This window comes from Myiozetetes cayanensis, unplaced genomic scaffold (genome assembly GCF_022539395.1).
Source record: "Myiozetetes cayanensis isolate MyiCay16 unplaced genomic scaffold, myiCay2020 scf1, whole genome shotgun sequence".
NCBI lineage: Eukaryota > Metazoa > Chordata > Aves > Passeriformes > Tyrannidae > Myiozetetes > Myiozetetes cayanensis.
In genome coordinates, this window is record NW_026086604.1 from 101,942,102 (window position 1) to 101,956,741 (window position 14,640).

Consider the following 14,640-nt stretch of genomic DNA (forward strand, 5'->3'; position numbering starts at 1 on the left):
ATTCATTCCCACACAGTATTTGCCACTATTCCAACCCCTTGTTAAAAAAATCAGACAGGCAGACAATATTCTGGGGTTTGCACTCCTCTTTCCCATAATTTCAGGTTTGTGTATTTTTAATCAAGAGAGAAATTCATCTCTAGTGACTAAGTAGTCTCAATACAAAATATTTTGCCTTAAAAAAAAACCCCCAACATATTCCAACAGTAGAATGCAACGTTTTCTCTACCCACTCAGAGGAGAAGGATTTATCTATAAGATTGAGCACAGAAAATGTATCAGTCTATGGTTCCTACAATAAATAAAATGGGCGAGGCTGAGAAACAGCTGCACTACAGTAATGAAACACCAATTTAGCATATTACCTGCTCTATAACCTGCCATTTCTAAAAGAAAAATAAAATTAATGTCAAAGCTTTATCATCCCTGGAATGGTCATAGTTTACCCTTTGCTTATTCCAAACTTGTTCCCAGTGAAATGTCAACTATATTTAACAATATAGCCTCCCAGAGGAAGGCAGCCTGCATCAAAAGGGTACAGCAAGGTTTTGTCCAGCAGCATTTGCAGCACCATCGAATGCTGGAACATCCTTCATTTAAGGTGTCCAAGATCACTGCTGCTATAGTTAGTACATTTTTTATTAGCATTTGCCAAAAGCTGTGTTAGCACGAACGGATCTCCGTGATTAAAGGAGCAAGCCACCACAAGAACCATATGGATGTATATTAACAATTTTCATTATTTCCTTCTCTCCTAAAAACACTGATTTTTAAGAGAATCATGCTAAGAATAATTGTGTTTGGATCTGTAAACTCCCCGAATCGGGGAAAAAGCATCAGCCTTCCCCCAGTGTCCTGTGCGTTGCCATGGAAACAGCACTCCCGCTCAGCATACGGGCTGAGCCAGAATACATTTTGATTCCTGATGCTTTTACTCTCAGTATCTTAAATAGAACCAGACATCAAGATTTTTGAGCAAGGAAAACCACTAATCCAAATGCTGCATCAAGTGCAATGAGCTAAACATCATAATAGAAGGATAAATAGCAATGGTTAACATCTAGGATACTTGCAGTATTACAGGTAATTTTAAATCAGCATTAAGAAATATCTTGTAGATTTTTAAACAGCGTGAACGGATCAACACTGACACAAGTATGGAATCATGAAAAACCACTAAAAAGGAAAACACGTTTTTTCAAATAAAAATGGTTTTGTTGCTGCACTTTCAAATCTGATGAACAGGCAAGACTTTCATATTACTACCCAACAGCTCTACAATGCAGCACTGATAAGCAAATATTGCACAACAAGCCTTAGAAACAACAAAGTTACTTGCAATACAATCTCAGAAATAGAAAGTAAGCATTTGCCCACTAATGAAGAAAAATCTAAACAACCCCAAACAACAGTGTGCTCTGGGAACCAATGGCTCAGATTAATTCTATTTTTACCAAACTATTCATTATGAAGGAGTACTAAAGATAGGGAATTGCAGAAGTTACTGCTCAACCCCAAAATGTGCAAACAGAATTTCAGAGAAAATGCAAAGGCAAATATTTCCAGGTACTGACCTGCTGTGTACATTAGAGGATGATATATTAAGCAATGTTCCTGGGAATATACTGTCAAATTACTTTGCCTAGTTAAAGAATATAGTTTTTTCATACATTTAAAATGTTAACACTGAATTAAAAACCTACACTATGAAATACTTTCATAAGTTTTTTAGGCCACATGAAACCTAGCTTTTAAAATAAATTCCCTTTTTTTTTTTTTTTGAGATACAGCAAACTGATCTTAACCAGTGATAGGTGGGCGCTCTTAACTGGACTTTTCAAGGTTTATGTTAAAATAAATTAAAAATTGTGGTGCAGTTACTTTTAAGTGTTACAAAATAATAGCACAGAACCATAAGCACATAAAATTAATGGCTGAAAGTTATCTGTTTTAATTCTATTAAGGCCAAAGTGATAATGCAATTGAGTTTCTTTTGGTTTGGGTTTGTTTCTAAATAAACATAAGCAGGAAAATTTTCTACCATCTTTTAAAGAAACCAGAGGTTTCCCCCACCCTTTTTAGGTCTTTACACTCTTGTTACTTTAGGATTTAACATCAAAATCCCGAGTGAACTTCAGGGACATTCCATTTCTAGAAATACGCTTCACAGTGCTTGTGAAGATCTGTAACCTGAAGTCTGTATTTACAGCCCTTCATGACACCAAAGCGTTTTATTTGCTTCCTGTACGATGTGTTTCCCATGTGCTCTCACTCATCTGCACTGATATACACTTGGTTTGTAGCTCTCATAAAAGCATTTCCATGTACTTCAGCACGGAGAGCCCCAGCTTGAGTTTTAACTGTTGCTCCACAGGGTATAATCAAGGTGCAGTTCTGCTCAATCCAGCTGAGCCAAATGCGTTTACTACGTGCCTTTGGTTGGCCAGAGGAGCAGGGATGGAGCTCCCGACTGCCAACACGCAGAACACAATGACGGTTGCACCTTCAGTATCAAACTGTGACTCTAAATGCTGCTCTTACACAGTCTGCAAACAAAACAAATTTCTACAACAGAAGTCACAAAAGCCTACGTGTAATTGCTATTTCAAAACAAAGCTATCTGAAGGATGCGAACTCTTTCCACTCTAGAATGGCTAGATAATTTTCATTCCAGGTAATTTTAAAGGCCTAACACTTTCAGAGTATCAAATTTTACATATGCAAATACATCTGACAGCTGAGAAAGCACTATCCAAACAGGATTTTACAACAAAGCTCCAAGGTACTAAAAATAAAAAGCTGTATGAATTGCTAGTAACACATGGAACATCTTAAAGGAAAAACACAATAAATGAAAGACACTGAGGCTCAGTTAAATCTCACAACACTGTTCTTGTACTCAGTATTTTCATTTTAAATCATACTGAGTAAGAAGAGTTTTGGAGGTAAGCACATCATATCAAGACGAACTTGGAATCTAGTACTGCCAAAAGCTGCTGAAGCAGTCTGATGAGCAACAGATGCTCTCACTCTGGTATGAGTTCTCTTTCAGATGAACAACTTCAGGAAAGAAAGGAAAAAAAAAAAAAAAGACTGTTCATACCTTCAGAAAACTACAAACACAAGATTCAGCGCCTGAGCACTAGAACTTTTCTAATGGAAGGCAGAGATCTGTACCACAGAGCAGTGTGCTGTAGGCACAATGCAGCAAGTGAATTGGTATCAATGAACTGCTGTGAACTCCTACAAAACATTTCAAGAGTTCTCAAAGGAATTTTTCCAGCAAAAGACTCACCAAACCAACCTACAGGGCACAACAGAAGCCAGAGTGTACCACACTTTCATAACTTGGGGTTTATTCGAAGTTATTCTATGATTAAATCCAGGAAGTCCAAAACTCTGAACTATCACAAAGGTTTAAATACTGAAATTCTTAGGAAACAAACAACACAATTTGAACTAAAAATACACAAGATATATGTGCTATCTTTGTGCCTTGTAGCATTACTCTTGGGGGCCAGATCACAAATATGTTGTGTTTGTTTTCCGAGGTATTTGGAGAGATCAAAAGATTTGATCAAAACATTTACAATAAAACTTTATACTCAAAGAACATTATAGTACTACCAATATTAAAAACTTCAAAAGAATCTATTTATTATGATTTGGCCATAGAGCAGAAAGTGTAACTACAGATGTATCCAGTGAGGAGATTCTAGAGAGAAATCCAGAGCTTTTCATATCCAGAGGAGAAACAGCTTCTTTTTAAAGAAAATTAAATTAAAATACATTTATTGTTACTGCAACTCAAGTCTCTACCTTAGCCGGTTTTAAGATTCATAGAATTAATGTGATGTTTAATATCTAACATTTTGTAAGTCATAGTCAGTAACAAAAGAAAGAAACACAGTATCACCGACACAGCTTTCCAAATACAAGATTGATATTCTATCTGCGCTACGCAGCAGCAGCAAATCAGAAGTTAACTGACCTTAAAGCAGATCCCCAAGTAACACCAGAGAGGGGGAAAAACTGGATCCCCTGCAGTAACTCTGAACTAAAGTTGGCCATAAAGGCAAATCTTGATACTGTTATCAGCAGCAACATCTTATGCATCTAACACCCCTGGAGTTGTAAATACCAACTTGTACCATTTTGGTGTAGATTGACAATAGTCAAACCAGGGAACACAGTATATTTAATATTGACACATTGAATAAAACTAGTTTTTAACTGGGTTTTCTTAAAAACATGCCCTTCCTATATCCCTTTTGGTTCCAAGTACTCCTAATAGATACAAAGCAGTTTTGAACTACCAACAGTTGCTCTTTCACACCACAAATGGTTTATGATGATAACTACAAAATCCTTCCCATGCAAAACAATGGCGAGTAGATAAACTCCTTAGATTTTCCAAGTCATCCCCCATTCTGTGCCTACCGACTGCCAGTCCCCCTTCAGTGACTTACAAACATAGACTGCATCAATTACTTGGAACATCTGGGACCGGATCATTAGCTCAATTCCAGATGAACTGGTACGGCCTACAACAATTTCTGTCAAGCATGAAAATGAAGCCGCAAGCACTACACATGCATCAAGTTAGCTGATCCTCCTAATCCATACTTCAAGCCAATGCCCCACATCATTTAGTGAGCACTTTATCCCTTACACATCAGGCATTCCATACAGTCCAAATCTGTTTGTCCTAACACAAAGGATAGGATTCATTTGCCTAAGCACAGTCATCTAAAACCAGTTTAGACAGTCCTGGGGTATCCTGTCTGGCGGCCAGCTGACATTCCAGAAGGCCACAGATCTCTTGCCAGTCTCGTGTCATGCCTGTTTGCTCCGCATGGCTACTGAGAATACTGCAAGGCACCTCAAGTGGCACTAGACACCTATGGCTGGACAGATGAATGACACCTAAGATGCTTTAGATCTACCATAAAGGTATCATTCCTGGGCATTCTCCCTATACCACAGCAGGCAGAGGGATACTGAACCATTAGGAGAAATTCTCACTCACAAACAAAAACCTACTTCCCTCAAAGATGGAGCGTGGGTCTTTAGGAGTCAACAGTGTAGGCACAGAAGTAACACAAGGCCACTTCCTGATGTATTTAACTTCACCTCATGTTACCTCTCTGTTTCTCTTTGCATTCCTGAAGGAGGCAACTGCACCAATGATTCACTGCTGGCAAGTGGTTCTCTTGTTCTGTGCAATATATTCTGATGCTCATCAGCAAAATCTCAAACTCTTACCACAGTAACCTCACGGGGGATAGGGGTGATAAAAAAATACCAGAGAACAGTTGCTAAATAACAAAACTTTGTTCAAAAATCTCCCAATGTACTAAAGCCAAACATATTCCTTCACATGTTATTCTTTTCAGGCAGTTCCAGGGAACAAAAAGAATAAAAAAGGCTCCCTTAGTAAGGGGAGCAAGAGTCAGTAACAGGAATAAGGTAAATATTTATCAGTTAAAATTTGCTGTTGATCCAATCTTAAATTCTGATAAAGTTGCCCTAACTTTCCAACAAGCAGAGCAGAACACAGCTCTGCTACATTCCATTGATCAGCTGCAGCACAAAGAGAGGCTCATGCCAGATGTGCTTTTGGGTTTTCTGGTTGTGGTTTGTGTGTTTGCTCTTTTTTTTTTTTAAAAAAAACATGACTCTCAGTCAATAGAGCAAAAAAGAGGAAGAGAAAACTGGAAAATAGACACTAAATCTGATGGAGACTTTTAGAAAAGAAATATTCAGGAGTGGCAATGGCACATGCCACAATAATTATCCACATTTAACACAGGCCTATTCTAATGACACTAATAATTTATCCATTTTGCTCCACAGTTTCATGAAGGAATAGGTTCAGAAAAGATTTAATTCAGAAAAAATATAACATATCCCAGTAGTATTTTCCTGACCACAAAGTAAAGCTAGTCTTACAGTTCATCTCACTATTGTTTGGATGAAAGACAAGATTTAACTACTGGTTTCAAATAAAGCTGCAATAAGCCAAAGTAAGCAACTGAGCTAATTTTGCTCCCAAGTAAAGCTTCATTTCCATTTCTAGCTCTAGAATATCTCCTGTAAAGCTAAGTAAGTTGTGAATTTTTACCTATTAAAGTTTAAAACCATTTCAGCAAATCTTGCCATATTTTTTTACTTTTACAGCATCTGTAAAATTATTTTTGTAGTTCAGTTAAATTTGTTTAAATTAATGAACAAATCATTTAGTCAGTTTTAAACTCTTGCAATTGGACTCTCCCTTGTTATACATGTCCCAAATGCTACTCACAGCAACCTACTGAAAACTGAAGATGCAGTCAATATTGCTGTATTTTAAAAACCATCAATTTCACTTTACTTACACCTTTTCTCAGGCATGTTCAATAGCCTTATGAATCAACACCTAATAGTCTATAACCTATTAGCAACCAAAGAACAATTTTATCAGTAAAAAGGGAAAAGATAAGCAGGTTCTCCAGAATTCATGACAAGGCAACACCTAAAATAGGATTCAAGACTAAACAGCAAGATTTAAAATAAAACACTTACTGTTACTGTTCTTCAACATCTGTACTATATTATTGCTTTAGGCCATGCTATTTGGGCCTCACTGCACTATGTCCAGTGCTGAAATGTTAACGAGTCATGTATCTTTTGGGCAGGGGAAAGGAAAAACTAGAGTAAGGACACAGACATGCCTCACAGAAGAAATTAAAACTGAACATTTCTGACAATTTAAACACATTATAGGCTGATTCAGTAGTGTAACATAGAAACTGATGGGATTCTTCTCTGTTTTAGCACAAAGTAAAATATGTCAAACAACACAGATGTTTTGCATATTAAAATGTCAGAATTAAAGCTGAGAAGGGCAGTAACTTCTGAAGCAATCGGGATTTCTGGCAAATGAATGAGTACTCCCCTAGAGAGTCTCCCTATCCAGACACTCATTAAAATGAAAGTAGGCAGTTCACTTAAAACAGTGATAACAAAAGAAAAGGGAAAAAAAAAAAAAGGCTTGAAGAGAATTTTTTCTTCATGCCTGGTTAATTTGTGAGCCACTTCACACACAAAAGACTCATAATTCCTATCAAAAGTGATGGTTTATTGAACTGTTGCGGTCCATCTGAATTCAGACCTCACTTGTGGCCTAACACTTCACTCTGTTGCTTATGCTGCCTTCTAAAAAAGCTACCACTTCAAATATCTTCTTGAAGTATAAACTCCACTATTCACATTTAAAATATTCTGTGAGCCAACAGCCAGTCTTTGCTCAGTAGGCCTGGTTTCATTAGTGTCTTCATCTCAGCTCCAGAAGTCATTTTATCTCTTTCTTCACAAATTCCCTTTGCTTGTACATCAAGTATCTACTCTCAACACCACCAGCACTTTCTCCAGCGAATCTAATGACCTATTTTAAAACCCATGTATTTATCACGAAAACAAATTACATTTAGAAACCACTATCCATAAATTGCGATGATATGACTACATTACTGATGTATTTAAGTGGAGAAAAGTGAGAAAAAAGGACCACCATATTAGTATTTGCACCTAAGTCAGTCAGATGTATCCATTCATGACATTTCCAGTACTTAATTCGGTCACACAGAAATGCCTGGGTTTTAATGATTTGAATTTTCAAACTATCAATTATATCACAGCAAGAGTAAGAGAGGCAGATATAAGTACCATGTTCCCTCATCTTTAACATATATCGCAGGCATATGTCATCACGAAGGGCCATGTGACATATATCATATAGTATTAACAGGAAGGTTTACAAACAGTGAGCTTAAGTTGTGATTTACTACTAGAGGCTGACAGTGATAAATTTAATTCTGTCATCAGAGAGATCACTTTAGTAGCAATGTTTGCATTATGCTTTTGTGTGGCCAACTTCTGCGTATTCGACTCAATTTGCATGTTGAAAATATAAAATGGCAAGGCAAAGTGACAAAACAGAGGTTCTAGAAGAAGGAAGTCTAATATGAATACACAGCAAATAAAATGTAGAGAGATTTATTTTTCTGAACTTTAGGTCCATGTAGTTCAGGAACTAAAAGTTAATATTAATATCTGCACATGAAAACTTGTACACCACATCACAGAATAAAAAGTTGTTAATGGACTCTCAGCTCACTAACCAACCTAATCACTACCTCATGTATTCAGAAGTGGAGTTTAAGAAAATATGGCAAATTTACTCTCAATGCTGCCACTTCACTTACAGGTGATAAAACTGGTGGTTTTAAGAAGACAAACACTCTGCAAACTGGACTTTTACCACAGAATCACAGAATGGTTTGGGTTGGAAGGGACCTTAAAGATCATGAAATTCCAACTGCCCTACCATAGGCAGGGCCACCTTTGCCTAGACCAGGTTGCTCAGAGTCCCATCCCACCAGGCCATGAACACCTCCAGGAATACCATTTCCACAGCTCCTCTGGGTAACATGTTCCAGTGCCTCACCACCCTCACAGTAAAGAATTTCATCCTCAGATCTACTCTAAATGTACTCCTTTTCAGTTTAAAGCCATTTTTCCTTGTCCTATCACTACAGACCCTTGTAAAAAGTCTCTCTCCAGCTCTCATGTAGGCCCTCTTTAAGTACTGGAAAGATGCTACAAGGTCTCCCTCGAGCCTCCTCTTCTCTAGACTGAACAATCCCGACTCCATCAGCCTGCTTTCACAGGAGAAGTGCCCCAGACCCCTGATCATCGTTGTGGCCTCCTCTGGACTTGCTCCAACAGGTCCAGGTCCTTCCTATGCTGATAACCCCAGAGCTAGACACAATACTCCAGGCAGGGTCTCACCAGAGCAGAGTAGAGGCTCAGAATCGCCTCCCTCAACCTGCTGGCCACACTGCTTTTGATCCGGCTCAGGACACAACTGGGTTTCTGGGCTGCGAGTACACATTCTCAGTTCATGTCCAGCCTCTCATCCACCAGCATCCCAGAAGCTAAAAAATTCACATCCCGTCTGGAAAATCTAAAGTGCCTGGGGATATAGATAGGCAGCTGCAAAAGCATATTTTGATGAAGGAACTGGGCAAGGAAAGAACGCACAAATCCTAAACCACAATTCTTTAATAACTAAGGTTACTTTTATAAATACAATATACAGAAAGGAATTTCTTATTCAGGTCAAAGAACCTTTACCTCTGAAGGCATTTCAGACACCTGAAATGATCCAATTATAGCTTACTTGCTCATCAGTATTTATTACAGGAAGACTTTATTAAAAATAACATGTAACAATAATGAAATACTATTTCATAGATAACAAAGACGAAAATAAACCCCACAAGGCAAATATCCAGTTAGTCAAGTGGAAGATTCTTGTAACATCTATCAAAGAAAAACCTTAGTAGGTTTTAAATTTATCCTGTGGCTGTTGGCAATTCTAATGTCTTTTTTCAAAATACACCCTTTAAAAAATACAAATGATAAAAAAATCCCAACCAAACACCCATGTAATACTAGCAATAGTCTGGATTAATCAAAGACATGCAGATACAAACTGATAACACCAAAGGAATTTTTTAATTACATAACTTGTTCTTAAAAACTAACGGAAACAGACTCCAGCACTCCAACCAACCAACACTTTTGGACAACAGATTAAACATCTCTGGAAATTTTTTTAGTGGACTCATATTTCATGTTTAGTGAAAACAACCACCACTACCACCACCAAGTTCCCCACCACTGAACAGCAAAATGGTCCTTAGCACTTTAGAAATATAACTTAGAAACAGAAGGACAAAGTTTACTTGTATCTATTACTCTAGAATATATCTTTATATATAAAGTGCACTTATTACTGTAGAATCTAAGCTTGTTTTGAGAAAATAACTCTGCTTTATCATGTCTGCAGCTTTGTTTTTGTTTAAAAAAAAAAAAAAAGCTCTGAGTTGCATACTTCTTCCTTGAATTACTTTTTTATTCACATCAGTCTTGAACCTTGCTGTATTCATCCACCCTCTGAGTAGGAACTGTGTCTTTTCATATAGCCTTTGGCTTGTTTACACATTCCCTCCCTCTCCCACTCAGTTGTTCCGCTGTCCCACTGTTCTTTCACTGCTATTAGCAACGGTGCGTGCACTTTATAGACAAAACACTCGTCAGAATCCATGTTAATCACTGGGAGTAGCATATGACCTTACTGTGAAAAGAAGCTTTGCACTGGTTTGGTTCAGAACAGCAATCGAATTCCAGCTCACGGTATCTGTCCTCCCTCTCCCAGGCACAGTGAGCAAAGACGTTTCCTGAACCAATGTGCCCAACAACTGCTAATAACGGAAGAGGAGTGGTGGGGAGCAATCACAGGAAAAGGAGCCAGTGCAGGCACAGTCAGCACACTGAAAAAACACAGGCCCAAATAAGAACAGGAAAGAGGAACAAGTGATGCATTTCTATCCCCCAGAAAAACTTCTGATGCCATCTATATTCCCACCCCCAGGAGACAGCTCCAAATGGTACAAAGCACCAGAGCTACAGCCCGACCAACTTCTAGGCCAGTGTAGCAATTGCTTTATTATCATCACTCACAGGACCCTGTTGGATTAAAAAGCCTCCTACCAAAAGGAAAGGAAAAAATCAGAAATACGCCTCAGAAATCCATAAATACTACAATTACATATATACACTTTAAATCAAGCTAATGTCTCAAACATCACTGTAGCCTCTGTACACTTAATATATATCCAATCTCCTTTTCAGTCAAAAGTAAAATATTAAAGCTGTACAGCACCCACACTTCACAGAAACTACTAATCAGATTAAAGACTCAGGAAGACAGCCTTCCCTCAGAAGAACATCAGGGAATGAAAGGTAATTGTTCTCGTGCCCTAGGACCATACATACATTAATGAAGCACTTTGAAAGAAGACAAAACCCATAATTTGATATGCATATGTACTAAGATAGAAGGATAATTTCTATTCATAAACCAGTCACATATGTTTTATCATATGAAATCTGACAAGTGCTTAACGTCATGAAACGTCATTACACTGTATGCTATTTACATAAAAATACACTAATAAATAAAGATGTGCTTATTATATAATAGAAAATAGCATACTTAGTATTTACTAGTGCAACAAATGTGTGCACCAAATATGTCCTCTTACAAAGCTGATTATATGCTTTTAGATAGCCCTCAAATACCTTATGTCTGGTACTGCAATATGTTTAGTACATCTTAAGAAAACCTATGTCTAATCTTCCCTACGAGGCCGTTCGCAGTTTTAGGCAGATGATTTTGTCCTTATCCTAATAACCTTGTTCAGCTGGGATCAAGGCAGTCCCTTACCTATGAAATAACAGACTAACAGCACAGCCTGACAACAAGGTGAGGAAACGCTGTTGGAAGCTGCTGAATTACCAGCCCTGAAGAGAAGGCACAATGCAATGTGCCGCCCTGCAATTCTGTCAGCCACCTCCTAAACAGCCTAATCTGGTTACCAGCGGATCATGGCAGAAATGCATTATCCTCTCCAAGGAACAAGGAAACCAGAGCGAGGAGTAGTTCCTGGCTGGTTTTTCTCAGCAGCCTCAGAACACAACTTGCAGGTCAAACACAGACACACAGTCACACAAGTATGTGAAATGCCTTTAAGACTGAGACAGCGCATGCTTTCCCACTGGCACGCATTCAGTACAGTAGAAGTTACGGTCCATTTGTTTGCTGGGCCACAAGCACAGTATTATTTTTTTCCCCTCTACATTCTTCCAACAAAAGCTTGGAGGGCTTGAGACAGTTAAGATGGGGGCAAACAGAAAATCTGTCTCTTCCCTTTAATCTTCACTTGAGAAATCAGATTAAGATTCAACTGTTAAGCACCATGTTTTATTTACATTTCTGCTTGTGCTCAAGAAAACTGAAAAAAATCCAGAAGGTTCCAATGAGCCAGTATCTTGCATTCAAGATAAAATGTTGAAATTACCACCTCTATATCACTTGTCCAAACATACTCTGCAATTTTTTAACACATCTAAACTGATGAAATGAGCAAACGAAATAAGACAAGTAAAAAAATCTGTTCTCTGAAGTATCTGCACAATGCCTTCAGCCTAGTCTTACAAATAAAGTTAAACATACATACTGGCCACAACAAAGTGACATTTTGTCAAGAAATGACATTTCTCAAAGGCTGCAGAATCACTAACCTTAAAACATTATGTTGCATGTATTAGAAGGATGCACAGAATGGCAGCAAAACTTAATTAAATTAGAAAAAAAGATCAGAAAGTTTTCCTAATAGTAACGAAGGTTTTGTTTTCCCTAGCAGTTTCGTAACACAACATCAGAAGACTGAATTCCTTGTAAATGTGGTAAGCAGTAGTTTTAAGAGAGACCAACAGCTACATAATCATCCTACACACTGTTAATTGTATCTGGCATTATTGCTCAAAGCTCCTACACAGAATGTCAGCTGACTGCCTGAACAGTACTTTGTTCTTAGTGCCTTTGTTAATGACGAATTAAATTATACAGAAGAGAACTAAACAACCACCCTCACTTTATAAACCTCAACCATTACAGAACCACAAAAATCCTATGGCTTTGCCTAGGGAATGCAGTTATTTCTCAACATGCTACTACCTGCAACCTTAATGTACAAGTTACCACAATCCATGTTGACACCATGGAGAACTGTGTTGCTTCACAGGAAGCAAAAAAAAAGACAGAGAAAAACATTTCCAGAAAAAAAAGGAAAAAAAATCACAACAAGAGGGCGCTTACTATATATTCAGTTCTACAAAGACCATGACTTTCTACAAAGACCATGACTTCCCTTGCACCTTGCAAATGACAGACAAAAATATAAACATCAGAGAACTGCCCGAATTTTATTTAGACTGTACAGCCCAGCTGTAATTTCACTGTTGTAGTCATGCTCATTATCTCTTTCAGTCTCCAACATATGAAAGAACTAAGTGAAAAACAAACACTTTAGGACACCTTAAGAAAGGGTCTCTCTCAAGACTCTCACAACTGATCTTTCTGCCAATTCAGATAAAAGATTTAACCTTAATCCGTGATCTTTGTAAGACCATCCTCATTATTTAAAACTATATACGTATGTGTGTGTGTATATATATATATATACATATAATTATTTGTAAAAGCACAGCTGTCCTACTACATCCCTAAACTTGCTGCAAGTCCAGTGAATGCCTAAGTTTCTCTGAAAATAACAACGCATGTATAGAAAGTCATCAAGGTATTAAGCTCAAAGAAGCTGGTTGTCACGCAAACCCAGGAGGTGTGACAAAGGTAAAACATATGTCTAGTTTTTAACGAAAACACAACAATATAGTCTGAATTGCTTTACTGACCTACTTTCCATTGGTTTGTGTAACAATACACTGTGCAGTGGAGGAAACGTAGTAAGATTCCTTGTCTTTATTAAATATACATCCCCAGCCCTAGCAGCAAGGCTCTTCTTTTACGGCCACGCTGAAATACTATGAATTTCTTCACAAAACAGGGCAGCTTAACACAAGCTTGTGTACTAAGCGGTGTACAGTAATCTCAGCCCTATCTTGCAGAGGTAGCTATAACACAAGTAACACTGAGGCAAGAAGGGTAAACACAACGCCAACATAAAAATGCACAGCGGAACCCGCCAGCGTGGTAAATAATTGAGATCAGGGGCCATCCCAGAAACCCAAGCACGGTTAAAATTTCAGAAAAGGCTGGAGCTGCCACGCTGGGTGCCCGCGGTACCCTCCGGCTGCTGCGCGCACCATCCATCCCCGAGCGCCCGGCTCGGGCGGAAGACAACCCCGGCGGGGTGCGAGATGCCAACCTGCCATTCCAACCTCCCCGGCCACCCCCCGCGCCTCCAGAGGGCTGCAGAGAACCCGCCGCGCCGCCGAAGGGGCAGCGGCGCCCCGCACTCACCGTCCCCCACAGCCATCATGCCCGGCGGTGCCGCGGGAGGGCGGGCGCGACGGGTCCCGGCTGCCTGCCCGGATCCCGGTCGGATGGATCCCTGCCGGACGGATCCCTGCCGCCGCAGCCGCCGCTCCGCTTCAAAATAGCAGTCCCGCCTTCCGCGGGAAGCCTCCGCGGCCGGCCCTGCCCACCGGGCGCTGACACCGCCCTCGGCCCGCCCCCGCCGGCAGGGGCCCGCCGGGATCCCCCGCCCGGCCCGGGGATGGCACCGGCCCCGCCGCGACCCCTGCCACGGGGTGACAGCCCACCCCCGACGGCGTGAGGCTTTAACCCTCCCCCCGCCGCGCACCGGCAAAGGAAGCAGGAGAAGCAGCAGCCCTGGTTAAGACGGTCAGAGATCGATCGAGAGATCGATCCAAAACATAACGTAACGCAAAATAAAACAGTAAAGCCACAGGAAGCAGAGAGGAGTTTCGTTGAGGAAAGGTGCAGTCTGGTTTCCTGTGAGTTTTCAGAAGGCTTTTTTTTTTTTTTTTTTTTTTTGGACACCCCCTCGGAAACTCTGAAGAGAAACAACTTCCAAAAGGCGTGGGGACATCACACGCTCGGGGAATGTTTTGCAGCACTATGGGAATTAAAATGAAACCCTACCCAAAACCTGGGCTTCTGATTACGGTTTGTTCCCGAATAAATGTTCTTAAGGGACACAGTGA

General features: G+C 39.6%; 1 protein-coding gene across 32 annotated transcripts in view; it reads right to left on the reverse strand.

Moving 5' to 3' along the window:
• The window catches only part of CLASP2 (cytoplasmic linker associated protein 2), a 143,953-nt gene that overhangs the window by 88,865 nt on the left and 40,448 nt on the right, over positions 1-14,640 (reverse strand). Inside the window, exon 1 of one of the 32 annotated variants that reach the window (XM_050331673.1) lies at positions 13,934-14,055. The exons of the other annotated variants lie outside the window; for them this stretch is intronic. Within the exon in view, the coding sequence (XP_050187630.1) occupies positions 13,934-13,952 (19 nt within the window). The 5' untranslated portion in view covers positions 13,953-14,055. Of the gene's footprint in view, positions 1-13,933; positions 14,056-14,640 lie in introns of those variants that run through there. 32 annotated transcript variants of the gene reach the window in all.